General features: G+C 46.8%; 1 protein-coding gene across 1 annotated transcript in view; it reads right to left on the minus strand.

Annotated features, from left to right (window-relative positions):
- Nucleotides 1–293: 293 nt before the first annotated feature.
- Nucleotides 294–19,068, minus strand: part of CCBE1 (collagen and calcium binding EGF domains 1) — a gene marked incomplete at its 5' end in the record, with an annotated part of 31,752 nt that continues 12,977 nt past the window's right edge. The window contains 7 exons of the mRNA XM_081096547.1: nucleotides 294–2,847; nucleotides 6,656–6,691; nucleotides 7,571–7,606; nucleotides 7,706–7,845; nucleotides 8,649–8,769; nucleotides 9,659–9,762; nucleotides 18,516–18,668. Of these exons, the coding sequence (XP_080952673.1) occupies nucleotides 2,608–2,847; nucleotides 6,656–6,691; nucleotides 7,571–7,606; nucleotides 7,706–7,845; nucleotides 8,649–8,769; nucleotides 9,659–9,762; nucleotides 18,516–18,668 (830 nt within the window). The 3' untranslated portion in view covers nucleotides 294–2,607. The remainder of the gene's footprint in view (nucleotides 2,848–6,655; nucleotides 6,692–7,570; nucleotides 7,607–7,705; nucleotides 7,846–8,648; nucleotides 8,770–9,658; nucleotides 9,763–18,515; nucleotides 18,669–19,068) is intronic.

Here is a 19,068-nt window from a genome sequence, read left to right on the forward strand (position 1 = left end):
TTGCGCAGCTGGCCTATTTAGATTAGCGAAGCTTTGGTTTTCTATCCATAACTGAAAGATACATTAGAAATAACAGTGCCTCATTATATCTTATCTTTGAAAAATACAATTTGGGTATCCAGAGTGCATATTTAGTCCTGTGGTCCTAGTCCAACTTTTGAAAATCCGAGGATGAATAATTATTTTATAAATTGACCTGATCCAGCAGACTGAGATGATAAAATAGAGGTTATTGTGTGTTTTGCTGGAGAATATTATCTAGAATAGTCTCATGAATCCAAGATATTACTATCATCAGTTCATGCTTTTAATATATTTATCCTAGCTTCTGCATGTCCAACATGCAGTTTGCTTGCATTTTATGAGCATTTAACAATAAAGAAGACTATAGTTCTAAACACAGTTCACTGTTAAAAGAAAAGGTAATAAAATTCCTCATTAAAAACAAATCAAAGACAGACCTAATAATTTCTCGTAGAGCTTGTGCACAAATTTCTTTAGCATTCATCCACCCACACCCTTTACATACTGTACTCCACAAGCAGGCGAACATTACATATATTCCAGATGCGAAGCAACGGCTGCTCAGTTCATTGCCCCGTAAACCCGTGCTGGCGAGGCTCGAGAGGGAAGGGAAGTGCTAGGAGAGGAGCGCTGGGAATGTGTGGCTTTCAGCTGTGACATTCTGGTGGACAGTCCTCGGGAATTTTGCGCAAGGAAGAAGCACGGACGTGTTTGTGAAAAACTCGGCTGTTGGCTGACTGACTGGAGTCCCGAGTTTCTAATGATGGGAGGGAAGGCTGCTGTCCCTGGAGATTCGCAAACAGAAGCCCTGCCCATCAACCCGAAGCATGCTGGAACGGTGGCGTGCAAGCACCAACAGCGATTCTCTTGAAACAAGTTTCCCAGGAAGAGAGTGAAATGATGGGAAAAGAAAACTGAACATGAATCTCCCAGAAATATGGGGGGAAATCATATAGGATGGGAAATGGAAACCCCAACACAAGCAAACAGGAGCTGTGGCAGGATAACTGGTGAGGTTCACTGTAAGGGTGAAGGGCTCCTGACCAGGTGGAGGAAAAGCCAGTCTGTGTGTCAAATGAGAACTTGTACTTCAAGGAACCTGCACGCTGCCCTCAAAGCTAAGCGGTTCCCCAACGATACAAGGGAGAAGCCACTCCTGCTGGTCCTTGGGAGCACGTCCTCTCGCGCCTGCCTCTGTGGATCCAGAGAAAGCCTGCTCCAGAGCCTGCTTCCTCTGGGGCCCAGAGGTACACAAGCAAACACTGGCGGAATGGGAGGTGGGAATATACCCCTTTCCCAAGGCCTTCCGCATTGGCTGGGAATGAGAAGGCCTGCAACATCTGGAACTTGAACTAAATTATGGACAATTAAGAAAAAAAGGGACTAGTGGGAAGGAAATTTCTGCCACACTGTTTCCCCCCCCCCCCCCGCCCCCTTCCACATCTAGAACTTTCAATAGTGTATAATTCTCTATGCTGGCAAGCTTGGCTGGCCCCAGATGAAGACTTCTAGTCCCCGAGGAAAGCTAATTACTTGTCTGTGGTTAGTGGGGTCCCTGCCCAAGATTCCCCTTCCCCCTAGCCAACAACCTGAGCCAGCTACCTCCTTCTAGCCCTGAGTCCCATTGTGCATCAACCCAACCTGAATCATAGCCTAATGGCACCTCTGTTTCTTTTAATGGGCACCCAGTCAGAGCCTGGGAATTTCTGCAACTCTCTCTAAGGGTCATCCACCTTTGTTCAACCAATAATCTGTGATTTACTGAACAGGCCCACTCATTTGATCAAACAGCTCTAAAATGTCCTGGCAAAACAGGGACCCATTATCCTAATGTGAATCAGGGTGCTTTATTTACTTCTCTTTTTTGAAAAGAGGACTTAGTCCTACGTCTAGGTAACTTCCTTTTCTGAGGAGGATACTTATAGACAAGCATGGCATGAACATTTAATAGTTGTATTTGAATTTAGAATGTAGCAACCTATATAGCAGTAAATATTATGATTAATTTTCTCCATCTTCCCTAACTGTTCTTTCTTCACTCTCTCCTATCTTTAATTGAATTTGGGAAGTGAGGTTGGACAAGAGGCTAGAATATTGAATATCTATTATATTATATGCCCTTTTCATTGAAGAGCCTTATTTGATACTGAGGAGTAATAATCTCCTTTGGACACATGCCTAATTTTTTAAATAAGTAACCTAACATTTCTTGGAGCTCACCTTGCCACTTTTCCCTTTTATTCCGTCAAATTTAAGATACTGTGAGAATATTTAACTTAGAAACCCAGAAGTTCCAAAAAATATAAATAAATAAAAGAGCAGTTCCAATGTCAACTGCTCTCAGAGGGAGGTATATAAACCAATCATTTACTCCCTCATATAACCAGTACCTCTAGTAGGGGCCTGTGAAAATAGTATTTGGGAGGAAAAAAGTAGGGAGAAGGCAGGAAAAGAGCAAAGATCATTACAATGTATCTTGTCTAGGTCTCCCGTGGTGGGTTCTGTTTTCTTGTCTTCTCTTCAGATGATTTAACTGCAGGTGTGAAAACTTCTCTTCCTCTGGCATGAAGATGCTGGCATGTGTTAAGGATAAAAGTCCCTGGGGGTCCCCACGTCTCTTGTCTCAGTCCCCTTCGAGTAGTCGTCTCCAGAGCCCAAGTCCATGGTCTCCGGATGGCTGGCAAATTCCTGAGGTAAAAACTCCTCTGCCGAAGAGTGGGAAGAGTGAATCTGGTGCCGGAATACCTTCTCCTGCAGTTCGGCGATGTCGTTGCGGATGTCAGCCAGGATCAGCAGCAGGAAGTCGAAAGAACCAGGCGGCCCCTGTGCAAGAGAGGAATCAAAGCCAGAACCACAGACTCAGCCCCTTGCAAAATGAAGGTTTGCAGGGGTCCATAGTTTGCTATTCCTGCTGTGTGCTGGCAACTACTGGGTTAATAATTCTGTGTCCCAAATGGAGAAGACATGCGGACTATTAGCATAGCCTGCGGGATTCTTCAAATTGCCTTCTGATTCCCTTACCACTTGTATAACCTATGCTCTCCCAATTCTAGACCATATCAAATCTGGCAGAATGAAAGAATAGGAGAATAACCTGTCCCATGTGATTTTCCAAAGAAACTTGGATGATACTATAGAGGCAGAGTAGGGGTTAAGAGATTGGGGCTCTGTTGGGTTTGGATCTCAGCTCTGCCACTTACTAGCTGGTCTCGGGCAGTTACTTAATTTCTTTGGGTTTCCATCTCCCCATCCATAAAAAGGAGATAATAGACTCAACTTCATTGGGTTTCATAGGCTTCCAAGTGCGTCTATAAATGAGTTAATAAATGTAAAGGGCTGAGACCATAGTAAATGCTAAAAAAAATGTTATCTTTTAAAACAAAATTATTAGTGTTTATAAGGATGCCTGACTGTAACAACAACCTAAAGGAAGCGGAGAGAACCTCCGTGCTGTGCTAGAAACAGCAGCTCACACTTGCAAATACTTAAGATGTGTAGTATTTTGACATCATTGGATGCTGGCAGACGGGTGCCAGATCAGATTCCACTTGGCATTGCACAGGTGAGGGAATGGATGCCCAGGGATGCTAAATGACATGACCATGATCAGAGAGCTACTAGATGGAAGAGCTGAGAAGGAATCCAGACCTCCTACCTCTAACGCTAAAGGTCTTTGACTTTTTTCAGAAATGACACTGACCTCTTCAAAAGCAATGGAGTTACTTGAATTTTCTGTGCTTTGGATAAGAGATTGAATACTACTGATTGTCATTTTTTTAAATATATTTTTTATTGATTAAGATATTACATATGTGTCCTTATCCCCACGTTACCCCCTACCCCCCACCCCCCGCCCCGCTCATGCCCTCACCCCCCCGTTGTCCGTGTCAATTGGTTAGGCCTATATGCTTGCATATAAGTCCTTTGGTTGATCTTTCCCCCTTACCCCCACCCTCCCCTACCTTCCCTCCAAGGCCCGACAGTCCAATCAATGCCTCTCCGTCTCTGGATCAGTCCTTGTTCATCAGTTTATGTTGTTCATTATATTCCACAAATGAGTGAGATCATGTGGTATTTATCCGCTCTCCAGTTCCATCCATGCTGTGGCAAATGGTAAGAGTTCCTTTTTCTTCTTCCTCTTCTTAAAGAATACCTTTCAGCATTTCATATAATGCTGGTTTGATGGTGATGAACTCCTTTAGCTTTTTCTTATCCGTGAAGCTCTTTATCTGACCTTCAATTCTGAATGATAGCTTTGCTGGATAAAGTAATCTTGGTTGCAGGTTCTTGCTATTCATCACTTTGAATATTTCTTGCCACTCTCTTCTGGCCTGCATGGTTTCTGTTGAGAAATCAGCTGACAGTCGTATGGGTACTCCCTTGTAGGTAACTGACTGTCTTTCTCTTGCTGCTTTTAATATTCTCTCTTTGTCTTTTGCTCTTGGCATTTTAATTATGATGTGTCTTGGTGTGGTCCTCTTTGGATTCCTTTTGTTTGGGGTTCTCTGCGCTTCCTGGACTTGTACGTCTATTTCTTTCACCAGGTAGGGGAAGTTTTCTGTCATTATTTCTTCAAATAGGTTTTCAATATCTTGCCCTCTCTCTTCTTCTGGTACCCCTATAATTCTGATGTTGGTACGCTTGAAGTTGTCCCAGAGGCTCCTTACACTATCTTCATATTTTTGGAATCTCTTTTCTTTTTTCTTTTTCGGTTGGGTATTTTTTGTTTCTTTGCATTTCAAATCTTTGACTTGATTCTTGGGATCCTCTTGTCTGCTGTTGGATCTCTGTATATTATTCTTTATTTCAGTCAGTGAATGCTTAATTTCTAGTTGGTCTTTTTTCATATCCTCCAGGGTCTCACTAAAATTATCGGCGGTTTCCATAAAATTCTTGAAAAACCTTATAAATGTGGCCTTGAACTCTATATCCAGTCATTTGCTTTCCTCCATTTCTGTCATTTGTGACCTGTTTCTTTGTCTCTGCATTTTTTATGCTTCCCTGTGTTGGTAGAGTGGTTTTGTGTGCTAGGTGTCCTGTAGGGCCCAGTGGCTCAGCCTCCCCAGTTACCTGAGGTGGACACTCTTGGTGCACCCCCTTGTGGGCTTTGTGCACAGTCTTGTTGTAGTTAAGCCTTGATTGTTGTAGGTATCACTGGGAGGAATTGACCTCCAGGCCAATTGGCAGTGAGAATCAGCTGTGTCTGCAGTGGGAGAACTTCTGTGCTGAAGACACCCTTCTGGGGCAAGACTTGCTTCAGTGGGGCTTTGGTGCTCACTGAGTCTGAGCTCTGAGTGTGTCCCTTATGGATCTGAGGAGTTGTAATCTGGATGGTCCCCCTCTGACAACTGGGTACACTGGCTCTTGGATCTAAGGAGGTGCTAATTTAGCCTCTGCCTGAGGTTACCCAGCAGGAGCTACGAAGAGAACTGCAGATTCCCCTTCCTTTTTTGGAGTTTGGAGGTGCCCTGATGAGGCCCAGCTGTGAAGCAATGCAAGCTGCTGTGGGGCCTTGGGCCTTCTCTTGGAAGTTCTGGGTCTGTCTGGCACAGCTGCAATTTGTTAGGTAATTTTCAGGTTGCAAAGGGCCAGGGCATTCATATGCAAAAGCCTCTGCTGCAGCCTGGGTGGGGTGGGGTCTCAGGGAATCAAAGGGCGGAGCAAGCAGCTATGGCTGGTCCTCAGCCCTGCCCTAAGGGGCCGCGTGTCTCAGTGTCCCCAATAATTGCTGCAAGCACCTCTGAGGGAAAGCCGCCCTCAAGTTCAGAGTTCTGCCTGCTGCCAGACAATCCAGTTTCTCCCTGTATGAGTCCTGGGTCCCCAGAGACCTCCCGGAACTGGAGTTCAGAGCAGTCGGGAGCTTGTGACTCCCTCCTAATTCAAAAAGACAGCTGCGTCCTCAGGTGCCAGCCCCTTTCTGTGTGCGCATGAGCCTCCGTACCTCTGCACTTTACTTCCGGAGCTCCTCTGGCTCTCAGTATGCTTTTCTTTCCTTCTAGTTGTAGAATTTCCACTCAGCCAGCCTTCCTGTAGTTCTGGATGATGTCCATTTTGTCTTTTCGTTGTATTTTTGAAGTTGTTGTGGGAGGCAGCAATTTCCCGGTGTTTACCTATGCCACCATCTTAGTTTCTCCCTGATTTTTATTTTTAATCTCCCAGATACTATGCATTTATCCAGCTAGTTTCTTCTCAGTGGTCCCAACCCCCCTGCATGCCTCTGTACTCTCTTGAGGGGATGGTCACCTGACCTGCTAAGGCTGTAGTGGTGGCTAAATTCTGAAGTGTTCAGAGTTAGGACTTAGCCCTTTGATTTCTCTTCTAGTCTCCTTCAGATGTTTTATGACATACTTGAAAACAGACTCAGGGCATACTGAGGTTTTAAATCTTAAGATATTCCAAATAAAGATTAGCCATGATAAAAAGAAAAAGAAATAGAAAACAAAATTTCAAAATGAATTCCAAGCAGCTGCTAAAGGCCTCCATGATTTCCCTCCTAACCACCTCGTTCTGTTTGGGCGGACAGAGTGACCGCTAGAGGAAGCCAGCTTTTGCTATTAAGACCAACTTACAGACTTCTCAGAGGGGCATTCCCGAGAACATTTGGGGAAGCGAGGCAGATGGTGCTACTTACCGGAGACCCTCTGGGTCCAGGAGCTCCTCTCTCCCCCTAAAAGCAGAGAAAGGTCAGGGTTAGCTTCTTGGACCATGTGGAGGCTACCACTAAAGTCTCTATGTAGACACCCGCCATGACCATCTCCCTGCCCAAAACAACAACAATTTTCCATCGGAAACAAATGTAAGCTTAAGCTGGACTCATGGGACCACTTATTTGAACAGACTGCTTGGGTCAAGTGTCTCTCATTCATATTTTCCCCGAGGTCATATATTTTAAAACCAGATCTGACAAGAGGAATGCTTGCATTCCCAGGCAGGGTGTGGGATAAGTTTGGAGCTTTCTGAAGGAACTCACACTGACTTTATGAGGCAAGTAGCAGGCAGTTCTCAAAGTGAAACCACCCCCACTTGCACAGAAGGGACCTTGTGCTGTTGACTTACACACATCACACACAAAATAGCCCTAGAGAAGAACACTGGCTAAAGAGAAAAGCATGTGTTACTCTGACAACACGGGCTTGTTTAAAATTCATAGGAGAGGGTTGGGGGAAGCGGCCCTAATATAAGGTGATAGGAGAAGATTTGACTTTGGGTGGTGGGCACACAGTGCAACATACAAATCTTGTAACATAGAAACCCACACCATAAAACCTATAGGTTCAGGTTGACCAATGTCACCCCAATCCATTTAATAAATATTTTAAAAATTCATAGGAGTAATCTCTCTTAGGAGTGGTTTTGGTGGTTGTTTTGTTATTATGGTTATTTCCTATTTTAAGGAAATTGCTTTTAGGATTTTCTTCCCAGCTTTGGGGGGGGGAAGTGTATCTGTGTCTCAATTTTGTCATGCAAAATAGGGACAGTAAACAGTGCTTGAGCCTTATTGAACTTGGGGAACCTTTGGCTGTTAAGGACCATTCATGAGACTTACCTTAGAGCCATCTCTTCCTGGTGCACCTGGTGGGCCCTACAAGACAAAGGGATCTCGTTTAACAGAAGGAAAAAGCAAGGAACAAGAACACGATTTCCTCAACAAAAGTAAGTGGATCTCTGAGAAAATACTGACCACAGGGCCCCTGCGGCCTTGCTTAATGTGGGACAGATCAGGAGATGGTCCCATGGGTCCCATTGAGCCCCGTGGGCCCGGCTGTCCAGGAGGGCCCGGCATACCCGGGAAGCCTGGGCTGCCCTTTGGTCCTGGTGAGCCTGCAATCAAAGAACAGCTCATTAGCTTCGCATCCTGCGAGGAAGGCCAGGGTGCTGGCTCACAAGTCTGTGAGCCCTTGTAGCCATTTCTCTGAGCACTCTGTCCTTTGCCTTTTGACACCTCCTCTGGGATGTCCCACTGGCATTTTAAATTTAACCCAGTCTAAATGGACTTCCGCCTCTCCCTCTCTTGTCATGAACCACCAGTCACCTGTCCACTAAAGCCAGAATCTTGAGAGTCTTCCTATAGATTTCCTTGTTTCCACAACCCCCTCATCCAATCTGTGACCAGTTCTTCTACATTTTACCTCTTTCACATCTCTTAGAACTGCTGGTTCCTCTGACTCCCATCAATCATAGCAGGGTGGCAGTTACCACACCTGGAGAGTGGTCAAGAGTACAGGGTTCAGCATCTGAGAGACCTAGGGAATAGTGGACACCAGGCTGGCCCTGAGTCCACAGAGCTGGGCAATGAGCCCGTAGGAGTTCACTACACCAATCTATTCTTATATAGATCAATGTCAAAAAATAGTTTTCATTTTGTTTCTCTGTAATTTAAAATGATCTCTAAGACATTTAAGAAAAAGACAATGACCTTTTTCTCCCCAAATACTGTTGGTTATGAGGGTTTCTCGGGCTTGAGGACCAACTTCCCAAGGCCCTCTGGTCACACAGGTGTGGGTGCTCCCTGGACTCCTGCTTCTGCTCTCATCCATGGAAGCTAGAGAACTCCATCCAGCCCCCACTAAACGTGAGCCCTTGGCTGGTGACTCTTGCCCTTCGATGCTCTTGTCCACACTCACCAGGAGGGCCCTGACCCCCAGGCAGGCCAGGAGGCCCTGGAAGGTAGGCATTCGAGGCCAGCACCTTGTCACCAGTGTTGTACTTGCCCAGGTCAGCGGCACTGTTGGGGAGCAGGGCGATCTGCAGAGAGAGGAGAAACCTCAGTCAGGAAGCGATGGCTCTACTGCCAGGAGATTCTTTGCACTATTGATAATTTCCCTTTATCTGAGCCAGTTAGAGCTCAGAGGGGATATAGAGATCCTCCTTCTAAACCCGGAGTTCGTGTTTTATCAGCATAAGCGCAATTTCTGAGCTGCTGACAAACAGGTGAAGTGACTGACGATAGGTGTAATAAATACCATTGATGTGGGGGAGGATGCTTGTTCAAGAAACCAGGTCACCAGGTCCATCCCAGGGCATTACCCACAGCACACCGCCATTATTAGAACCCGGATGTTCTGCCAGGCATGCGTGGGAGACTTTTAGGGAGAGTCAGTCCTCACCCTTGGTGACAAGGGTACCCAAACAGCTGCTTTCCAAGGTGCATGGAACCCAGACAAAGCACAGGCTATAATTTTTAAATGTGAAAAATAAAGCTGCCACAGAAAATCATCACCAGCTTATGGAAGTGTACAGAGAGGATGTTCCCTATTGATAGAATATAGGCAAAATATTAGATAAAAATGGAATCGCCTATGTTGGCCCCAGGGCCATGTGTATGGATGATCATTTCATAAAAAAGTCCCAACTGTCATAGTTCATCCTCCACAGCTCCACCACGTGCCCCTAACCTGGGGGCCTATTAGTCACTTAGTCCATGTCCTGCCTTCGTTGTGTTCTGCTGCCCTTTAGACGGTCAGCTCTGAGGGTGGTGGGCAAACGTTTCAAGCCTAACCCTAGTTGGCACCAACCCCAGGGAACGCTCAACGAGTTTGTGGATTTATTTCCTTCCTGTTTCTAAGCATTCATCCACCTTATCTCTGCCGAGTGCTCCGGTTTTATGATTGTGTCTAACACGCGGGGCATGTACCTTTTGCTTCAGCTGCAGCACCGTCTGCTTCATCTGGTGAAACTCCTTGCACGAAGCACAGCAGGTTCCGGCTCTCACCGCGTTCTCAGCCTTCTCATCGTGCCCTGAGAGAGGACATGGGCTCTGGTCCATCTGCGAGGCCGGAGGACATCCAGCCCCACAGACAGCATCACGGAAGGCAGACCTGGGCAGACTGGCTGACAATGGAACGTGCGAGGATTTTATGGTTTTTAGGGGAGCACTGACAGTACGCCCAGGTGGTGGAGGGAGCAAGAGGGACCCTTCTATGTTTTGGGCTCAGCTGTTCCCATTTAGGAATCCCAGCCTCTTTCTCTTTCATGTGGGGAAATGTGAACCCTCACCCTTTTATCAGGACTTTCCGGAAGGCAGGCTGCATCAATGCGACATGATTTATACTCCCTTCCAAAGGCCAATGTTCACACGCTGTAAATTATCCCCAAGCTCAGGCAGTGGGCCTCGGGCGCGTGCAGGGCTCACAAAGCTGGTCCTTATCACCTCTATCATCCAGCCGATCAAAGGCAGCACAGCCAGACCAGGCTGGGGTCACAGATCAGGGCTGGGCACTGAGCTCCATGGAGATGTGAAGCTGGGATGGAAAACGTGCCAGACACTCTGGACATGCCCACCTGGGGGCAAATGGAACAGGCCCCGAGAAGGCACCCCGCCATCCACTGGGAAGGATCCCAGTGACATCTTGTAGAGCACTGGGAGCTCCAAGGGCTTTTTGTAAAACCATATTTCACTAAAGAAAGAGTGGGTCAAATGGTGCCATGGCCAAGAATTTACACAGCTCTTATCCTACCGGCACTGAAATGCCTACAGACACCTGTGTGCTGGAGACTAGACACTGGAGGCAACCTTGCTACTGATGAGGAGGTGAACACCACCAAGGGCTGTCCTGAGGCAGCAGCGGTGTGGAACAAGAGTGGGGTGCATCGCCGTAACCGGTTTGGCTCAGTGGATAGAGCGTCGGCCTGCGGACTGAGGAGTCCCAGGTTCGATTCCGGTCAAGGGCATGTACCTTGGTTGCAGGCACATCCCCAGTAGGAGGTGTGCAGGAGGCAGCTGATCAATGTTTCTCTCTCATTGATGTTTCTAACTCTCTATCTCTCTCCCTTCCTCTCTGTAAAAAATCAATAAAATATATTTTTTTTAAAAAGAGTGGGGTGTACGAATGTTTTCTTGGGGCAGATAGGGCAGTGTGACTCCAGGTAAGTGGAAACCCTCCTCCTAGCTTAGGAGGCCTTTGGTGTGGGGCCAGGTGTGCTGTTTGTGATGGATAATACAGCTACCTGGAATGTAACTCAGGGACAGAGAGAAACATCTCCCCCAAGTCATTTCCTGTGCCTCTTGGCCCACGTGCTTTTCTTCTTACTATTCTCTTCTGGGAAGGCCTCTTGGCTGCCTCCACTAGTGAATTCTACCAACTAGCAAGACCCAGCTCAAGTGTCCATGAAGCCCACCTCTGTCTACAGAGACCCTTCAGGCCACCGAGGTCAGCGGTGTTGACCACCTGTCCCACTCAGGTGGCGGGTGCTCCAGGCTTCCCGGCAGAGGGGATACTGGTGCAGAGTGGGAGCCACCTAAGAACCGGAGTCGCTTCTTGGTAGCCACATAGTGGATGCTCGAAAAATGTCTGTGAAATAGGATGTTAGATGTTGAATTGTCCCCGCCTCCCAGATTCATATGTTGAAACCCTAACGCTCAGGCCATCACGAACAAGGGTTAAAAGCCCGTCTTGTTATTTCTACTTTTATAGAAAGTTGAACTCACCAAGGGGTAGTAATAATTAAGGTAATTTGATATTTTCATAAGAGTAAACCTCTTTACCGGGTTCTAGACTATTTCATTTATATCATGGGGTGTTAGGACTAATGTATCTTTAGTTCAGTCTCCTTTACAAATAAGGTCTCCCAGAGCGCCGTGGGCAGCGACTGAGCACCGTGGGGGTGCAGAGAGCCTGCTACAGGGGGTTCTGTTCGGAACACCTGAGAGCCAACTGCCAGGCTGGCTCCACGGCAGTAGTTCCCACATGTGATCAACAGACCAGCAGCAGCACCAGCACCACAATCATGCAGGGACCTGTTCTCTGAAATCCGAAATCCTGGGAGTGGGCCTAGAGCACGTCTATCAAAGCCCTCCAAATGACCCACATTCACTGCCCCAGAGAACAGCCCTGCTGAGTGACCTTTGACCTAGAAGTGCTCAGCCTGTTTGCTGTCCCTTTGTGAAATGATCAGAATAGAGATCAAGATGAACTTTGCTCCGAGGTTTTTAAAGTCAAATGCATTAGGAAAATATTGATTACAAACTCTTTTTAAATGGATTCCTCAGGATTCATGGACATAATCTCAGAGCTCTGGAGGTTCCCTATAGAGATTTTTCATTTTATGTTTCTTTAAAATAATCATTAAAAAATTTATGTATTCTAAATTATGTATATGACCGCCTTATAATGAAACTTTGTCACACACACACACACAAAAGAGAAACTTTGCTCCAAAGTCTTATGAAACTTCCACCAAAAGAGAAACATACTAGTAGTGGCCAGGGGTGTAGGCTCTGGTGGAGTCTGATGATCAGGACTGAATCCTGATGTTGCCGCTTCATACCTTTTCGGTGGGAAGTCACAGCCTCTGTGAGCATCCATTCTTTGAAACGTGATAAGTGACAATGACACTTAACACCTGGGATTGCTGTGAGGCATCCACAATACCTGTAAGTTCCCAGAACAGTGCCTAGTACATGACAAATGCTCCATAAATGCTGATATGATTGTTAATGCTGGTATCTTTTTAAAAATTATGTTACCTACAAAATTACAGATGTCTTTCCTTTGGAAAGAGCTCTCAGAGGGTTTGAAGATAAATAACTGTGTGTAGATCAGAGCACACCATCTCTTCTGAATTGGGGCTCATCTCTCCTGCAATTTGTCTACAGTACTGTCAAGTGTGTTAGAATAATCCTGTGTGTGCTACATTAATAATTCATATAGAAATCTGGGTAGGAATCTGGGACTTTGTTTTTAATCCTCTCAATGTAGCCACTGAGTGTCTCTGACTGTGACTATGACCATGTTCAGTGAAGTATCCTATATAATAAAAGGCTAATATGCAAATAGACCAAATAGTGGAACAACCGGAACAACTGAACAACCGATCACTATGACATGCGCTGACCAGCAGGGGTGTGTGCGGTACATGGTGGGCATTGGCCACAGCAGGATGGTGGAGCAGGGGCGCCAGACCAAGGTGGGGTGCCAGTCGCTGTCACTGGGGCAAACCTCTGGTGGTTACTGAAAATTCTTTGCTCCCCACACGCTGTGGTCCTGCCTGGCGCTTGCACCGCAGCCGGTGCCAGAGCCACTGCTCACACCTGCTGCCAATGCCCAGTGCTGGTCCCGATCATTCGGTGCCACCAGGGGGTGTGAGAAGTAGCTGCTGGCCCTGATTGCCCCTGAGGGCTTCTCCACCTCCTTCTGCTTCTGAGGGTGATCAGGGCAGCAGCCGCTGCTTGAACCCACTGACAGTGCCAGCCCCACTTGCACCTGCTGCTGGAGCCAGCCCCAATTGCTCCGCGCCATCAGCGGGTGTGAGCGGGGCTGGCACTGTCAGCGAGTGGGAGTGGTGGCGGCAGGAGTGGGGCTGCCTGCAGACAGGGGACCAGGGCTGCAGTGGGCAGGGGCACAGAGGATGGGTCAAGGCGCACGAATTCATGCACTGGGCCCCTAGTCACAACATATTGCTCCAACCTGCTCAGATAAAGGTGCAATATTATCAATTAGCCACATGAGGGCAGATAGCTCTAATTTTTACTGATAACTGAGCAGGGTATACTTACATCCTAAGCACTAGAAATAGAATTCCTTACATACCATATTAGTAATATTTAATAAACTTAGAAGAACTAAAGAATGTTCCCAACACATTTCATATCAGCAGTGTCACAAACGAACGAAGCATGTTTGTTTTTAAAAGTTGATGGTGCAGATTTGTGCCCCGGCAGCAGTTCTCAACCCTGGTGACACACTGCAACTGCTTGGGGGGCTTTTAAAATTCCACTAAGTTGTACCCCTCCCATCTGGGAGTCACAGCACGGGACAGTATCAGCATTTTTTCAAGCCCCTCAGGTGGAGAACCACTGATCTGTGGATTAGTGGAGCTTGAAAGTTATATGAAACACCTGGCCATTCCTGACACTTTGAGCTGTACTAAGTGGCACTGGGGGTCACGGTCACTTTATCAGAAAGTAAACAAAAGTTGATAAATAGCTAATTACTATGGAGCCTACTTGCCCTTAATTCTTCTCCTCAGGGGGCTACACAGACTCCCTGGAGTGACTAAGCTGGCTCCAGCTACATATTTTCAAAGAGAATCAAAGTGACTGAGCGAGCCATTCTTCCCTATTAGCCAGCCGAGATACCGTGCCTGTGTGTGCACAGCGACCTTTGGATTATGAGACACAGTTCCAGGGCCAGCCCCTTCTGCTCTCCGCTCGCTCTCTGGATAAAGAGCTGAGGCCGTCCTTGATTTTAAATTCCTCTGACTGTAATATTACAGTCATTGGACAATGCAAAATTTAAAAAAAAACACAGGAGGAGGAAAGGAGGTTTTACATCATGTGTTTATACTTAATAATCATTACCTCCTCATCCAAGAAAAATTGACTGTGATGAAATATTGGACTTATTAATTAGTCCAAAACAGATGAAACCACTTAACTGCCTCTGATGTTTGAGATACAAGGTTTGTCTGGCCTCTAACTTTTCTTAGTACTGAGCTGAATAGCTGGATGTTGATACTTCATCTGTTGAGATATAGTAAGTTCTCTGTTTTGGTAGTGAAGCTGGGCATGTCTTAGAGTCTTGGCACTCGCTTAGATGAAGGACAAAGATGTGACCGCACAGGGACTCCCAGGACTGGGAGGGCTTGTATTACTTTTACTGAAGCTCTTCACACCACATTGGAAAAAAATATTTGCAAAGGGCAAAAGGGTCTTCAGAGCTCTCCTTATCCAACCCTGTCGTCTACAGAGGAGGAAGCTGAGGCCTGGCGACCGTCCCATGACAGCTGGTTAATCCTAACGCAGCTCCAGCCACCAGCTCTCCCAACTTCTACACCAAGGAACTTTCGGGCGTCACCACTGTCAAAGAAATGCATCCAGGGCACTTGCCTTTTGCTGCCAGAACCACCAAAGCCAGCCCCTCACTTTCTCGGTGGCCCATCACGTGAGTTATGACTTTAACATTCAGGGCAAGCAATGTGCCTGTCCTTTCTCATAATTTTGTGTATGAATTACTCCTCTCAGGCTGTGACTCCCTGATTTCCTTGGTTACGGGTGTTGGAATGTTTTTCTTAGTAAAACACTAAAACCAAATGCTAAGCCCTCTGCGCGTGTGTGGTGAATTCAATAGAGACCAGTTACTGAACATGAAATACTGAGAAATTCTTTTATAATGCTGCTGCTGGCGGCGGGGGGAATATGATACAACTGGCAGTGGTGACCTTCCGGGTTTTTAAAAAGTCATTTGAGGCTACTATGTGTAGAGGAGGAGGAGGGAGAGAATCGGCAGTGAGGAGCTCATTACAATGAAGCGCAGCGGTAGAGCCACCAGACAGTTCTTTCTGATTAAACAGAAGGGCGCCCCCTCCCAGCCCCTGTAAACAGGAACATCCTGTCTCTCGGAATGGCAGAATGGAGGAGTATCGCCCTGTTTTGCTCATCAGATGCTCTGCTGTCTGCAGCGAATGGTTTCCCTCTGGACTTCGTGGCTGCATCCAAAAACATCCTTCCCTGAAAGTCGACCAGATGACCTACCAAGTTGAGCCCCAGAGCTCAGAGTTTTGATGCTAGTAAGCTAGAATTTTCCAAACTCCAATTTCCAGGACACCACCATCTGGGAGATGTTAGAAGGTATTTCTTAAGAAACTAATTTTGAGAAAATCAGGTTTAATTAAAATTAACATATTTTTTTGGGGGGTAGAAAATGGCCATCTCTCAGAGCTGTGAATACACTTGCATCATGAATCCTTAAGAAGTGGGTGCAGTAACACATTCTTCCCCAAATCTCTGAACACAGAAGCTTCTTAAGGAAGAAAGGCTCAGCAATACCCATATGACCCCAAAGTTGTATAGAACATAACGTGAGGAAATGCTCTAATAAATGGTTGAGGTCACATATACCTTTACATGAAAGTAATACTAGAGAAAGTACCCCAAAAGCTGCAAATACATATTCCTTTTAATTATGATTGCTTAGGTTTTTACTGAATTCTCAGCTGCAAAAGTCAAACGATCATCTCTTAAATAAAATTCTTGATCTCTTGCACTGAAACTTTTTGTGTGTTTGAGAAATTGTTTCTCAGGGACAGAAACAAGAGCGGGGTCTCAGGTCTGACTGGGCACCACCAGCTGCTAATTTCATCTTTAAAAAAAATATTTTTGTATTGATTTCAGAGAAGAAGGGAGAGGGAGAGAGAGAGAGAAACATCAATGATGAGAAAGAATCATTGATCAGCTGCCTCTTGCACACCCCCAACTGGAGATCGAGCCCGCAACCCAGGCTTATACCCTGACTGGGAACTGAACCATGACCTCCTGGTTCATAGGTCAATGCTCCACAGAGCCACGCGCCGGTCTGGTGCGCTGCTAATTTCAAAGATGCAGTGAGACCTTCCTGTACCCCTGCCCTGTGGCTGGGCCCCTCCTGGGTGCACGCTGCAAAGTACAAGGTGGGTGCTAAGTGCCACCAAGGCCACCTTGCCCTGCTCAGAGCCATCCCTAGGGAACCACACAGCAGTGCAATGTATGAGACTGAAGAGGGATGTGGTTGCAGAACCTAAGAATCATTGCAAGAGGTGGAGGCCACTGAGATCAAAGAACCAGTAAATCCAGTGACTGACATCTCACACTAGTCTCTGCTTCTCTGGTCTCTGCTGGTTAAGGCCAAGTCTCTGGGCAGGTCACTTTGTCCCACCAGGTGGGAACTGCTGGTGGGGCGGGGCCAGGTCTTACCAGATCCCTACCATCAGAGGCCACCCTGACACTCGGCAGTAAGCATTGGTTGCTGTTTCTGATGGTTGTGCTCTAGACTGGGTTGCTCAACACTGCCCCTCATGCCCACGTAAATGGGATTTCACCTGAATAGACACGTGAGGCAAAGAGACAATGGAGTTGGCAGGCTGAGTGGCCCACAGCCTCGGGCTGCCTGGCTCAGAGCGCAGCTGGAATCCAATTCCAGAATGAAAAATGGGAACGCTGCTCTCCTGCTGCTAATTCTTAAGTCGACCCACACATCAATGTATCGGTGACTAAGAGGCTGCCCCTCATTTTTTCAGTGAGATTCTTCCTTTCAATATAGGACATAATCTAAGAGGTAAGTGACACGTCCCACCCCTCCCCCACCCTCTCCACCATGAAACAAAAATGAAGGGATTTTAGATTTGAATTCTAAGAAAAGCCACCTGCACACGTTTTTTCCCCCAACTAACCCCTGCTTTAAGCACCTCTGGGCACGCTGGTCCCTCGAGCTTCCGGCTTTCAGTAGATTTCACAGGGCCTCTGATTCATTCACATTATCCCAAATTGCCCAATTCTGAGCTGGCTCCAAACAGATATTTTGCCTCTACTTCTAATATATGGTGGCTTCCTCATGACTCAACCGCATAATTGTGCTTTGTAGTTTTTCCCGTGGGAGGCAGCTGGTCCCCAGCTGTTTGCTGTGATGAGCCAATGGCAACTGCCTTCCGCCCCTTTGTGAACCTCAGACTACACCCCCAAAATCGCTAACTAGCTCCTGAGTACCCAGACAGTTCTGGCCTTTCATTTCCCTGCATTTCTTGGTACCTGGGACTCGCTCCCTCCCCACCCACAGGTGGTCCAGACCTAGGCAGCCTCACCATGCCACCTCCAGCATCCAGGCCCCTTTCCCTCCCCAGGATAACAGAGAGGATCCGAGTCCTGGGTTCTGGAAGATGACAACTTCCTGGCCTTGTGAGCCTTGGATAAGGAGCACAAAGCCTTCTTCTTTTCCTTCCCTTCCCCCTAACCCCTTTCTTTCCTTCCTGCCTCCCCTGCCCCCTCCCTCCCTTCCCCTCCAAACTTGACTAAGGAAGTAACTCAATATGCGAGCTAATCATATCCTTAGGGATCAGACATCTCAGTTCAAGCAGCTTCTCAAACGCTGCGAAGAAGGGCCAGCTTTTAAAAATTGCCACTCCACTGTGATTGTATTTGCAAAATACAATTAAAACCAATTGCTAGAAAAATAAAGCATAAAATACCAGCAGAAATCTTTCGATCTAAACAAAATTTCTCTGTCAAATCAGAATAAAAACTTCTAAACATTCTCAACTTCTGTTTCTGCCCAGTCCTGAACCAAATCACAAACAGCTTGTCGGCAGGCACAGGGCCGTGGACTATGTACTTTGAGCTGCACTGATGTAGATAGCTTACTTCCATGGAAATGTCTCATATTTATATTCAGCCCATTCTCTTTTGAGAGAACGTAGTGTTTCTGGTCTCTTCTTTGCTCATCCTAGTTTGGTCTAAGCATGTAACTAAGCTCTACTGATTTATCCACAAGCACACCACCTCTGCTTGGTGGAGAGCTTCCTCAAACACACACCAGTTCACAACCTCGCTGCTCACGGGCATCGCTCTCACCAGGTCTCGTTGGAAGAGACTTGACCTGATGTCCTACCCTCCTCTTACCCAGTCACACCTGCCATTTATATAAATGCCCCTTCCTAGTGCCTGTCCATCCATCCATCCAGCCAGCCAGCCAGCCAGCCACCCACCCACCTACCCACCCACCCACCATAATTGCCCCACTCACCAGTGTCATTGGGGTATTTGTCTCCCTTGATGCATGTCCTCCCATCGTCCTCCTGGATGTAGCCCTCCCGACATTCACAGCGGTAGCTGCCCAAGGTGTTGACACAGATGTGTGCACACAGTGTCTCGTTGCTGGTGGCACACTCGTCGATATCTAGGTTTGGACCAAAATGCAGACGACACTTAGTTTCCAAGAATTGATTTCCAACACAAGTGACATGTTTATGTCTGCAAAGCACACTTTGTCAGGCTCTAACAGAGAAGCCTGAAATAGAGCAGGAAGCTAGAAACCTGAGTGACAGGAAGACATCAGGCCGTGTCACCATGGTTACAACAGATCACTGATGGGGTTCCTGGTTGTGGCTCTGCCATTACCAAGTCAGGTGGTTGGTGCAGGCATCGCCAGCCTTCACAGTTGTCACCTGTAACCCATGATAATGAAGACTGCCCTACACACTTCATAAGGCTCCTTAGGTGAGAAAACAAGCTCCCCAATGGCAACACACTTTGAAAAGTGAGCATTATAGAAACAGTTTTCTGCAAAAGTGAGCATT

The sequence above is a fragment of the Myotis nattereri genome, assembly GCF_964212035.1.
Source record: "Myotis nattereri genome assembly, chromosome: 8".
Lineage (NCBI taxonomy): Eukaryota > Metazoa > Chordata > Mammalia > Chiroptera > Vespertilionidae > Myotis > Myotis nattereri.